The sequence below is a fragment of the Myotis myotis genome, unplaced genomic scaffold (genome assembly GCF_014108235.1).
Source record: "Myotis myotis isolate mMyoMyo1 unplaced genomic scaffold, mMyoMyo1.p scaffold_m19_p_17, whole genome shotgun sequence".
NCBI classification, from domain to species: Eukaryota; Metazoa; Chordata; class Mammalia; order Chiroptera; family Vespertilionidae; genus Myotis; species Myotis myotis.
This window is the reverse complement of record NW_023416321.1, coordinates 7656750-7670540: the sequence shown is the minus strand read 5'-3', so window position 1 is coordinate 7670540 and position 13791 is coordinate 7656750. Positions and strand designations below refer to the sequence as shown.

General features: G+C 41.6%; 1 protein-coding gene across 1 annotated transcript; it reads right to left on the bottom strand.

Moving 5' to 3' along the window:
• Window positions 1-5939: 5939 nt before the first annotated feature.
• Window positions 5940-11833, bottom strand: KRT12 (keratin 12). The gene is made up of 8 exons (XM_036340568.1): window positions 11294-11833; window positions 10605-10687; window positions 9487-9643; window positions 8479-8640; window positions 8265-8390; window positions 7905-8125; window positions 6920-6990; window positions 5940-6440 (listed from the first exon to the last, which is right to left on the bottom strand). Exons 1-8 carry the CDS (start codon window positions 11819-11821, stop codon window positions 6343-6345), a joined length of 1446 nt encoding a protein of 481 aa, XP_036196461.1. The 5' UTR covers window positions 11822-11833; the 3' UTR covers window positions 5940-6342.
• Between the last annotated feature and the right edge of the window lie 1958 nt (window positions 11834-13791).

Genomic DNA, 13791 nt, shown 5'->3' with positions numbered 1-13791 from the left:
TACAGTGTATATTATTGTGAGTCTGGCTTCCATTGTTCAGCAAAATGGTCTTGAAATTAATCCATGTGTTTTTGCGTTAGTAGTTCCATCCTTTTTTATCGGTATGTTGTATAATTCTATGTGTGGATTTACCATAATTTATCTATTCTCTTGATTATTTTTCAACTGTGAATTCTGGTCATCATAAATCCTTTTATAAAAATGTTGCAGCCTTAGCTTTTTATTTATTTATTTTTTTATTTTTTTTATTTTTATTTTTTTTTTTAAATTAAATCTTTATTGTTCAGATTATTACATTTGTTCCTCTTTTTTTTCCCCCCATAACTCCCCTCCTCCCAGTTCCCGCCCCACCCACTGTCCTCATCCATAGGTGCACGATTTTTGTACAGTCTCTTCCCCCATCTCCCACACCCCTTTCCCCCCCAGGAATAGTCAGTCCATTCCCTTTCTATGTCCCTGATTCTATTATAATCAACAGTTCATTCTGTTCATCAGATTATTTATTCACTTGATTCTTAGATTCACTTGTTGATAGATGCATATTTGTTGTTCATAATTTGTATCTTTACCTTTATCTTCCTCTTCCTCTTCTTAAAGGATACCTTTCAGCATTTCATATAATCCTGGTTTGGTGGTGATGAACTCCTTTAGCTTTTCCTTATCTGTGAAGCTCTTTATCTGACCTTCAATTCTGAATGATAGCTTTGCTGGATAAAGTAATCTTGGTTGTAGGTTCTTGGTATTCATCACTTTGAATATTTCTTGCCACTCCCTTCTGGCCTGCAAAGTTTCTGTTGAGAAATCAGCTGACAGTCGTATGGGTATTCCCTTGTAGGTAACTGAGTTTCTTTCTCTTGCTGTTTTTAAGATTCTCTCTTTATCTTTTGCTCTTGGCATTTTAATTATGATGTGTCTTGGTGTGGTCCTCTTTGGATTCCTTTTGTTTGGGGTTCTCCGCGCTTCTTGGACCTGTAAGTCCATTTCTTTCACCAGGTGGGGGAAGTTTTCTGTCATTATTTCTTCAAATAGGTTTTCAATATCTTGCTCTCTCTCATCTTCTGGCACCCCTATAATTCTGATGTTGGTACGCTTGAAGCTGTCCCAGAGGCTCCTTACACTATCCTCGCATTTTTGGATTCTTTTTTCATTTCGCTTTTCCAGTTGGGTGTTTTTTACTTCCTTGCATTTCAAATCATTGACTTGATTCTTGCGCTCCTTTGGTCTGCTGTCGGGAGTCTGTATAATATTCGTTATTTCAGTCCGTGTATGCTTAATTTCTAGTTGGTTCCCCAATATAAGATCGAGGGTCTTATTAGTTTTCTTGTAGATCTCATTAAGTTTATCGGCGGCTTCTAAACAGTTCTTGAGAGACCTTAAAAGTGTGGTTCTGAACTCTATATCTTCCATTGACAATTTTGTCCTGTTTCTTTGTCTCCGCATTTTGTTATGCTTCCTTGGTGCACCCCCTAGTGGTCTTTGTTTGAAGTCTTATAGTTAAATCTTGATTGTTGTAGCTAATTCCAGGGAGGGTTTGACCTCCAGGCCAAGTGGCTATGAGAATCAGCTGTATCAGCAGTGAGAGAACTTCTGTCCTCTAGGGAGGTGCTAATCTGGCGTTTGCCTGAGGCTATCCGGCAAATGCCTGTGTGCAGGGCTTGGGCGGGGCGGGTCGCACAGGATCAACAGGGTGGGCCAGAGAGAGCAGTTATGGTGGCTCTCAGTCCTGTCCCCAGGGGCTCTGCCTCTCTGAGTCCCAGCACCCCCTGCAAAGCTCGGAGAGAAAGCTGCACTCGCTCTGACCGAAGCCAGACAGTCCCGCTTCTCACGTTTGAGTCTGGGTCCCCAAAGACTCGCCCGGATCTGGAGCTCAGAGTCTGGGACTCCCTCCCGATTGAAAACGCCAACCGCGCCCTCCGCCGCCAGCCCGCTCCGCGCACTCCGCACCTCAGAATTTGACTTCAGCACTGCGCCTCCTCTGAGTGTCCGTATGCGTTTCTCTTTCCTCCTAGTTGTAGGACTTCCACTCAGCCAGCGTTCCTGTGGTTCTGGGTGATGTCCCTTCCGTTTTTTGGTTTCACTTTTGAAGTAGTTGTTCAAAGCAGCAAACTCCGGCGTTAACCTATGCCGCCATCTTGGTTCTCCTCTCAGCCTTAGCTTTTTAAAAAAATATTTTTTGTTGATTTCAGAGAGGAAGGGAGAGGGAAAGAGATTTAGATGAGAGAGAATCATTGATTGGCCGCCTCCAGCATGCCCCACACTGAGGATCGAGCCTGCAACCCTGGCATGTGCCTGGATTGGGAATCGAACCATGACCTCCTGGTTCATAGGTCAACACTCAACCACTGAGCCACAGCAGCCAGGCTTGCAGCCATAGCTTTTTAAAAAAATTTTTTAAATTTTTTATTGATTTCAGAGAGAAAGAGAGAGAGAAACATGAATGATGAGAGAGAATCATTGATCAGCTGCCTCCTGCATGACCCCTACTGGGGATTTAGCCTGCAACCCCAGGCACATCTTGGTCACGGTGAAAAATGCTGCAGTGAACATAGGGGTGCATATATCCCTGCAAATAAATGTTTTCAAAATTTTCAGGTAGATATCCGGAAGAGGGGTTGCTGGGTCATATGATAACTCTATTCTTAATTTTTTGGGGAACCTTCATGCTGTTTTCCATAGTGACTGTACTAGTTTACATTCCCACCAGCAGTGAATGAGGCAGTTTTTAAAAAGTTTATTTCCTAAAATTCCAGTAGGTGGCACTCTTGCAAAACCCAAAAAAGTGATTGCTTTGGCGATGGATGGTTGGTTTGTAGATTGTGACCTACTTGCAAACTCATTTGTTCTGGATAGCTAAAATTCATCCCCTCCCCAATTATCAAAGTTATACATGTGGTTTGTTAAGCATTTACAAAACGTTCAATAGAAAATACAAAATACAGGGTGTTCCCCCAAAATGTATGCACACTTTGAATAATTATAAATGCAGTGTTTATTAAAATACATTTCATTTCCAAAATTGAGCTGTCAGCTGTTAAAGTGTGTATACATTTTTTTTGGTCACACACCCTGTATTCTTCAAACTGCTAATCCCCAAAGGATAACCATTATAATAGGTTAGTAGAAACAGTATTTTCCAGACTTTTTTTCCTAGCCTGTACACAACACACGCATAAAATTTATATTAGTAAAGTTTCAGATTTTAAAATAATCGTAAGTAATGTTTGTCTTTTATTGTCTGATCCTGTAGTTTTTTTCTCTCTTTATGAATTTCTTTCTTTAAAGACAGACCCCTCACTTATGCAGTGCATTAATGACTAAGTCCAAAAGGATATTTCATGTCTGTATTGAAATAGGGCTTGTGGTCCTGTGAATGAGGGCTGGAATCTCATAAAAAGGATGCTGTGCTAATTATATTTCTCGGCAGTGAGAGTAGGGCAAAATGCCTGTAATAAGAAATATGATGCCTCCTTTGCCAACCGAAGACTGTAGAATATTTTCACCGAGATATTATCAGAATAAGACAGTGATTTTGGTTGGGGAACTTTGTGAAATCCCTGACTTTTTTTTGGGATAGTCCTCCTCCCCCATAGAATAAACGTAAGGGCAACTGATTGCTCCCAGAGTGACCAATCTAATGACCAAGCCAGAACTGAAATGCTTTTGTGACCTAATGTTGAAGGTCACACATTGTCACTTGTTCAGTAAGTCTACGCTGTTCATTGTGGGAGGGGACTGTACACAGGGGCATGAGTACCAAGAGGTGAGGATCATTGGGACCATCTTGGAAGCTACCACAAGAACTAATCAATGCACACATGGTCACTTTCTTTTTTAGAAAATATATTTTATTGATTTTTTACAGAGAGGAAGGGAGAGGGATAGAGAGTTAGAAACATCGGTGAGAGAGAAACATCGATCAGCTGCCTCTTGCCCACCTCCTACTGGGGATGTGCCCGCAACCAACGTACATGCCCTTGACCAGAATCGAACCTGGGACCCTTCAGTCCGCAGGCCGACATTCTATCCACTGAGCCAAACCGGTTAGGGCCACTTTCTTTCTTTATTTTTAGTTGAGGTGTAATTGATATACGACATTATATTAATTACAACATAATGATTCTATATTTTTATATAATATGAAATGATCACAATATGTCCAGCTAACATTCATCCATTGATCATTACTTTAAAGCCATGACAGTAGATGAGGTTACCAAGGGAGAGAGTGTCGAGAGAGGAGACAAGAGGATTGGGCCAACATTCAGAGGTCACAAAGAAGAGTCTGAGAAAAAGCTTCCAATGAGATGATGTCTCTGGGAACCCAGTGAAGAAAATACTTCCAATGGAAAGGAATGTTGAGAAACTAAGTTAATAGCTAAGAAATAACCACCAGATTAATACTTGTGCGAAATCCCTTTTTCCTTTGAATCTCACACAATTCAGATGTAATTGTAAGGAAAACAGATGTTATGCAAAACTATCTGCAGCCACTCTGAGTACTAGAAAAATGACATTATTTGTTATTTGTGGGCTATGGACCTTGTTCAGGAAAAGACCTTAATAATCTCTTTGGGTCTGAAAAGTATGGTTGTCCTAGGACACATTCTGGAAGGCGAGGGCTAGGCAGAGAGTTGAATTGCTATGTGTAACCAAACGAGATGAATGGAGTACCCAAAAACACTAGCAAATATTAAAAGCAAGTGTGACTTCAGAAAGCTGCATGCTGAAGCAGGTCATCTTAAAATGTCATGATAACTTTCCATGGGCTTTTGCACTCAGCACTGGAATTCCTCCAGGCTTGCATGACCCACCCTCTCCCTTCTGCTCCCTTTCACACTCCTCACTCATCAGTTCCCTGCGTTCTCCATACCATTTTGGTTCTGTACAGCAAATAATAACAGGACGCAAATATTGAGTACTTGCTAGGCACCAGGATCTGTTCCTAGTGTTTTATGTATCTTATCTTATTTGTATGTTATCTTATTTAATCTTTCCCACCCCACTTTAAAGATCAGGAACTCGAGGCACACAGGGATTGTTAACTAGCTGCTGTGTAGCAAGAGCCAGAATTTGAACCCAGTCTGGCTTCAGAGCCCGGGTTCTGAATCATTAAATCCTGATCTTGTTTTTTCTGGTTTTGAATCTGTCCACCCAGATTGAACCACCGTCTACTCAAGCTTAGACTTTGGCTGCCTTCTGCTCCTACCCAGCACATGACATCTGTGATTAACTTATGTGTCTGACCCAGCCCAATAGAAGCTCCAGCCTTGGTGTCACTGGTATCAGATAGGAGAAAGGACACGGCAGCAATGTTTGTTCACACCTTTGTGAACAACGTGTGTCCTCTGTTCCCATTCTCCTCCCTCTGCCTGGTTGAGTTCTAGATGAAACATTTAGCTGTCCCCTGACATATTGTCCACTTTCTCCTCCATGTGTCCTTTGAACTTCTGTTTGCCCTATCTCATTGTATCGCCACTCCTGGAAGAGCCTCTAGTCTGGCACACTGTAAGGCAGGGGTCCTCAAACTTTTTAAACAGGGGGCCAGTTCATTGTCCCTCAGACCGTTGGAGGGCCGGACTATAGTTTAAAAAAAACCTATGAACAAATTCCTATGCACATTGCACATACCTTATTTTGAAGTAAAAAAACAAAACGGGAACAGATACAATATTTGTATTTGCATGTGGCCTGCGGGCTGTAGTTTGAGGACCCCTGCTGTAAGGGTTCAGTAAGTGTTTCTTGATTGAATGAAAGAAGGTTCTAGAAAATTAACAGGACAACTGTTAATGCCCTAGAGTGGACAATAGAATTTTGCTGTGAACTTGATGGGATAATGTATAAAGGAAAGGACTTCAAAAAGGAACCTCTTAACTTAATCTCAAACCTTGACATGTTTATCCCACTGTTTATCTACTTTTCTTATTAATATTTCACAAACCTCTATGCCCTTGACATTATTACTGGAATCAAGAAGATACAGATTTCACACTATTACCATTAATCTTTTAAAATTAATTTTATTAAGACAGTACTACTTGATCAAAGCCCTATGATTAAGAACATGTTCCAGGTCACTAGAAGAAAGTTTATTAAAAGACTACTCCAGGTCCAGAAATTGATAAGGCAATTTTGGTTTGTTATGAACACCAACATGGCCACAATGACTCATAGTTGAGTATTGTTTCGGCAGAGCAGAAAGGACTCAACGTGAATAGGAATCTAAAGAAAATGAAACAAAAATAGAGCTTGACCTAATATAGCATCTTACTCTGAAAGGAATAATTTCTTCTTGTAAATTTCTTATGCCCAAGGAAGCAATCATGGGGCAGATCTTGTGAAATGTTATATTAGTGCTTCAAATTCCTGAACTTGAGATGAGACCATCTCCTCGTTCACCACGGTCTGGATAACTGTATTGATTTTTTGGGGTTTGGGAGGGTCTAAAGATAAAGAGGGAACAAAGGGGGCAAAAGTTAGTGTTTCAAATATGCACCTAAAATTGGTTGTTATTTAACCTAACCTTCTATATTAGATATTGACTGATAAGACCCATCAAATTTAAACTTTCAAAGGTGATTTTCACATTCTAAAAAATGTATTTTATTCAATGAAAAGGAAATGCGTTCAGTGTTGTCCTATGCACAAATGAAAATATGTTTAAGCATTTAAGTATAGTTATGGTGCTCATATACTTCTTTGCAGAGTAGAATTTTTTCTTCCTGGACTTACAAGACATTTTAACACATTACAGACTACTCATTTTTCTGCAGGGATGCATAAATGGTTTTTCCTTGGCTCAGTATATAAATATACTTTAAATTATTAATAATGCTGCAGTTTTTAATGATATCTTATAGTTTTAGTCATTAACAAATACGACTGTGACTTATTCTAAGGGATTCTTAGGGAATCTGCATACCTTTAGCAGAATCAGTGGACTGTGCTTGAGATTTGGAGTCAGTCACAGATGAAGTTTCATCCACACCATCACTGTAGAGAAAATGAGGGAAATGATATCACATCATACTTTCTGGAATGAGGAGAAATAAGGAGTTTTCTATTTGGACTAAAAATTGGAAATGTACCTAAAACTATAGACAAATAAGGAAGGGGTTCCAGATTTCTTGATCAAGAATAATTGAATGATAATATTATAATAACCATGTATGGTGCCAGGTGGGTACTGGAAATATTAGGGGAAATGCTTTGTAAAGTATGATTGTCTAACTACTATGCTGCACACCTGAAACCAATACAAAATAATATTGAATGTAACCAGTAACTGAAAAATAAAATTTAAATTAAAGACCTCAGTTGGCAAAAAAAAGCAATGTCCTAGTATTATAACTGAAAAAAATAAAAGAGTGATTGAATGACTCACCCTGAGAGTAATCAGTCTGTACAGTGCACCTTTTCAAACCCTGCCAAAATCTGGATCTCAAGGTGAAGCAAAGTGGCCATTAATGGAGGATCTGGTCTCAGAGTTGGTTTTTCTGATTTATAGCCCTGAGTTCTTCCCAGTGGGTCATGTTCCTATTACTTTAAGAAAGGTTGCTACAGTAGGTCTGAGGTGGTTCAGATGGCTATTATTTGAAGTATCATTCTTAGTACCTGGAGACTGGTATTAGAACTCAAGTGGGTGATTTTCTAGGGCTCCTTTGCAGTATGCCTCTGTCTCTGGTGCCATTGTTCATCCCAGCATTTTATGAATTATTATCAAGTAAGACAATGGGTGACAACACTTTGCAAAGTATAGAGTGCTTAATAAACCCAAGACTTGTTTTTACTAGATTTGTTATTTTTTGTCAACTAAAAAACCCTTTCTTCCACTGCCCCTCCCCGCTAAGCCCCATTGGGGGGTTGGTCAGCCACTGAGATTATTTCAACCTCAGTTATCTATTCACCCTTGGGCTTCGCCATCCAGCAGGTCACGGTAGGTCTCGATCTCCAGCTCCAGGCTGGCCTTGACGTTCAGCAGTCGCTGGTGGCTGGCGTCCTGGCACTCTGTGTCCCTGCGCACCTGGAGCAGTTGCTCCTCCAGGCTGCGGATGAGCTGTTGCACCTGGGACAGCTGGCCGCAGTAGTCCCCCTCGGTTCGGGCCAAGGAGTCCTCCAGAGACGTCTTCTGCATGAGGGAGAGAAATGGCACAGACATAACAATGGAGGGGGCTGGATGAACAAGGCAGGCCAATGGCCTAACGTAAGTTGGATGCAACATTTTCTTTGGAAGTCGAAACACTGCTGCGTCTCTGCGTGGGCCCTACCATGGCGAGGTGGGACTGGAGCTCCATCTCCAGGTTTTGAAAGACGCGTCTCAAGTCAGTGATCTCGCTCTTGCTGGACTGGAGCCGCTCAGTGTTGGTGCTGATCTCCTTCTTGAGCTCCCCGCTCTGCCACAGAGAAGAGGAGCCAGAGGACATGAGTGAGTGCTTTTCTGCTAATGTCTCAAACAAGGCCTTTTGTTTTCGTTAGTGGTACCTTTTCAATGAACCAGGCTTCCGCGTCCTTACGGTGCTGCTCAGCGATCGCTTCATACTGTGCCCTCATGTTGTTGAGGAGCCCGGTGAGGTCCACTCCTGGGGCAGCATTCATTTCTACACTGACCTGGGCGGGGCCGTCAGACTGGAAGCTTTGGAGCTCCTGGGGGCAGCAAGTGAGAGAGGAGTGCAGGGGGCCCATTATGATTTTGTGGCCTCTTCTTCTATAGCAAATATTACACATTGCATTTTATGACTGAGTTAGTTTAAGTCACACATATTAATACAATATATTAAAACATTTTAACCCCAAAACTAATATTTCTCTTGATTTTAAAAGAACTGAAGACATTTTCCTGGGCCCCTGAAATGACCATGGGCTCCAGGTGCTGTGCCTGCCATCCCTAACGAATGAGTTGGCCCTGCTTCTTGGGGACCAGGGCCCTACTAAGAAGGGAAGGCCTGCCGGAAACAGCACATTTGGGGTTTCAGCTACAGCTGCCAAACTGAGAGCAGCGGATGGTACCTCGGCTTCACACCGTTTCTATCACAGTCATTGATTTCCAGTAGAAACCTCCTTAGAAGCCTATTGCTAGAGTCATGACTAAGGCCCATGCTGCCTACCAGGTTCTGATAGGCATTGTGGCACAGAGTTCTGTGTGTGTATTACACAGGGTAATGCCACTTTCTCGACATACATAACATTATGTATTACTGATAGAATTTGTTTTTTAACTGTAAAAAAAATCACTAGGTCAGGATAATTAAAATTCTTACTGTCCTTACCTAATGATGAAAATGACCAAATCAGAAAGTGCCTTTTATCGGATAAACTTTAACAGGAACTACTATCAATACCACCACCAGCAGCTGGCACATAACACACACACACACACACACACACACACGAAATTAAAATGGCCATTTTAACAGGGGAATATGTGTTCTCCATATCTGATCTAACTCCAGATTTGTAAATTTGAAACTAAAGCAGCCCTTTGTGGCTGACCTCCTCGTGGTTCTTCCTCAGGTAGGCTTGCTCTCCCACTAGGCTCTCGATCTGCATCTCCAGGTCGGCTCTGGACAGGGTCAGCTCGTCCAGCACCCGGCGCAGGCCATTGATGTCGGCCTCCACGCTCTGGTGCAGGGCAAGCTCATTCTCATACCTGAAAACCAAGTGCAAAACAGTTTAGGGAATCAACACACCCATCCTTCAGAGCTATTTTGTGCATAAATCTGTGCGACTATTTTAAAATGGCAGAATTACCATGTATGATGCTGTTTTCGCTTTAATAACTGTTCTGTCCCCTTTTTATAATAGTTTAATGCTCAGTTGGAGAGAATTGAAAAAATTATGAGGTGATGCTTTTCTCTCAGCAACGAACCCCAATAGCACTGCATCCCAGGGAACAATTTCCCCCTTGGCCGGCTGCCCTGGCTATGAACAGTAGCAGCACCTCTCTAGGAGTTTCAGACAGAATCCTAAAAGCAGTTGAAAATAAAATAATAACTAGTCTTTTCTTTTTTTTTTTTTTGCTTAACTTTTACTCATGATTTAATTTAAAACATTGATACTTCTTTAGTAGCTTTTACAAGGATTTTACAGGTTCAGGATCATCACCACCGCAACATTCTGTGTGAAAATTTTGTGGAGCAAAAGGGACATTAGTATTTCTTCTTTATGTCCAGAGGGTAGAGTAGGGGGAAGGAGAGAATATAAAAATGAGGGCATGGTTAATATTTTAGGTATATGTGTCATCAGGAAAAAGATCATTTCATTTAACTCCCAGGCAGAAACATTATTAATTCATTTTGATACATGGAAGGTTGAGCTTTAGGACATCGGTGGAATTATCGTGTCACATCATGAGTCAATAGCACATGAAATTAATCCATAGCCCTACGTTTAAGCAACTTATACTTCAGGACATGTAATGTGCGAGTTGTATTGGAATCTAGTTACTTTCTAGAATGTCCAATGTAAATTTACCAGAACACTGATTGTATGGGGCAGGTGAACTGCAGAAAGTTTGAAATATTTGCTATCAATGAAGGCAGGAAAATAGGGGACAAGAAGAGATGGTGGGACATGTCAGTTTCCATTAATCTATCTTTTATTCAACTCACTTCATTCTAAAGTCGTCGGCAGCCAGTCTTGCATTGTCGGTCTGTAAGATGAGCTGGGCATTTCCAGTGCTGGCAGAGATGATCTGGCAAAACAGGGGAGGACACACTGGATAACACCCTAAAGTACCAATACTATGCAAATATTTTTTGACAGATAATTTTTAGGTCATGTTAAAATGCTATTTTATTAAGAGTTTAAGGCAATTAAATTTTATGTATATACATATATTGATTCCAGAGAGAAAGGGAGAGGAAGGGAGAGATAGAAACATCAATGATGAGAGAGAATCATTGATTGGCTGCCTCCTGCATGCCCCACACTGAGGACTGAGCCCACAACCCAGACATGTGCCCTGACTGGGAATCAAACAAACCATGACCTCCTGGTTCATATGCTGATGCTTAACCACTGAGCCATACCAGCCATGTGGCAATTAAATTTTTAAAAAAATATATATTGATGGAATATTTTAAAAGTTAAGGAATATATATTTCCTACAGAAAGTGGAAATAGAGTCCCTCTATGATAAATGGTAAAAGTAAACTAAATATCTCAGTATGAGAAATTTCTCCAAGTATAGTGGAATTGAAAAAATTATCACTGTTAAAACACTGTAATAGTAAACAACAACAACAACAACAACAAATCAACATAATTCCCAAAGCCCCTCCAAAAACCATATTGTTACCTTATTCCTGAGGTCTTCAATCAGTGGATAATATTTACTGTAATCATTCTGTAGCCCAGGATCTTCAGTCCGAGATCCTCGTGTTTCATACCACACATGAATTTTGTTTTCTAGCTCAGTATTAGCCTCTTCTAGAGCTTGAACCTTATCTAGGTAGGAAGCCAATCTGTCATTAAGATTTTGCATGGTTTCCTTTTCTGATCCGGAAAGAAGGCCTCCATCATTGCCAGAGAGAATACATAGAGAGCCCCGTCCTGGGCTTCCTCCAAATCCAATCCCCAGGCCTCCTCCATAAGCAGTGCCCAGCACTCCTGCGCAGGAACTTCCAGAGCCACCACCAAAGCCTGAACTAGAACCAAACACAGAAGCAGCAGAAAAACCTCCCCCATAGCTGCCTCCAAAGCCAAGGCCTCTTCCCCCATAGCCACTTCCAACACTGGAGGCAGACATGCCCCTGGCTCTGCCTGGTGTCCCACTCTGGGAGGACAGCTGCCTAGGCAACTCAGAGTACTGCACTAAGAGTGACATGGTGCTGGAGAGATCCACAGCCTGGGAAAGTGGCCAGAACCTGAGAGGAAGCAGTGGCAGCCAGGCACAAAGGCTACCCTTTTATAGATCATGAAATGGGTGTTGCAGTTGAAAAGTTCACTCTCTCCATTCAAAAATATAGGGTCCCCCCCTTTTTTGACCAACTCAACATCTAAATGATTAATGCATATTGAAAATTCATTGGTATGGACATAATTGAATAATTGTGCCCATTACGCATTTGATATACAGAAAAGGAAATCTGGGTGGAGTAGAGATGGTTGTCATAAGGAATTTTTCTTCTCCAAATTGCCTGTATACAATAAAAATGGGCTATCACTTGCTTATAGAGTCAGAAGGAATGTACCAAGTTCAAAGTGTGCCTCAGTGATTTGATCACACAATATGGGAGAACGATTAACTTCAGTTTTTGAACTTGGAACCAATTTTGTGTTGAAATGTATACTTTCTAACTCTAATGTATATATGTAAGTTTAAATAATTTTGCTCGATATCTATATATTGTGTTTACACATTATACCTTTATGTTTCTATACATATTATGTAATATCCTGGTCTGTAAGTTTCTCAGTGAGGGACTATGTCTAATTAATTTTTTATCCTGAGTCATCATCTAGTGTTTGACTAAACTTTATCCACGCACTCCTGGAGTTATTTCACTTGAAATAACTTAATGCTTAATATGCTTGAAAGTGTCATTTAAAATTAATTTCATTTGAAAATGACTTTGCTCTAATTTTCTGATATGCTTTGGCCAAGATTTATTCTGAATTCAATTATAAATGGGGAGCAACTTCAGAAGTTGCAAAGAAATATTTATTCTTCAGTGTTTATTTTGGTGGGGGAGTGGAGGGAGGGCTAAGTTAAATAATCATATCTCTATTCTGGAGTTTTTAGAAGTGGAAATAATTTCGTTGACAGCTGTAAAAATGTAGGAAGGTGGGAATGCATAAAACAGAAGCAATCTTGGTCTTGTTGGCAAAGTGATTACATAAGATGAGGCAGAGAAGAAAATGACTAGAATTAGGGTGAACTGTTAAAAAAGATTATATCTTCATTTTCATAGAGTTTCCGGAATACTCAAAATGGAGATAATTATTTATGTGGTCTCTGTAAATCTTTAGGTTTTTATTAAGTACAACTAGAGGCCTGGTGCACGAAATTTGTGCATGGGGGTTGGGGGAGGCGAGAGGAGGTTCCCCTCAGCCCAGCCTGCACCCTCTCCAATCTGGGACCCCTCGGGGGATGTTTGACTGCCAGTTTAGGTCTGATCACGGACTGATTGCCCCTCACTGCCCCGCCCCCCCTCCTTGCCGGCCTGATCACCTCTAACTGCCTCTGCCTGCCGGCCTGGTTGCCCCCAACTGCCCCCCCCCCCCTGCCAGTCTGGTTGCCCCATGCAGCCTGCTGTTTGGTGGTTTGGTTGCCCCTCACTGCCCCCACTGCCTGCCTGGTTGCCACACGCAGCCTGTAGCTCGGTCGTTTGGTCCCCCCTCACTAGCCCCCGAGCTGGCCGATCACCCCACGCAACCTGCGGCTCGGTCATTTGGTCGCCCCTCACTAACCCCCCAGCCAGCCGGATCATCCCATGCAGCCTGTGGCTCTGTCGTTTGGTCGCCTCTCACTGCCCCCCCCTGCCGGCCTGGTTGCTCCATGCAGCCTGTTTGGTCGTCCGTTCGGTTGTGATGGTTGCTTAGGCTTTTATATAGATAGATGTGTGCTCATCTTCTTATGTCTGGGTACTTTTCTGGTCTTTGAATTCAGAATTTGGCACCTGAGTTAAAGACAGATAAACCTTCCATTTTCTGCAATTCAGTGATCACATGGTTCAGACCATCTTTCACTTTTGTGTGAACAAAAATGTAAGGTCCTGTGAATGAGTGAAAGAATATTGGGTTACTGCTGATTTATGCTGTGCTTTTGAGATGAGGATGAACAAGGACCCCAGG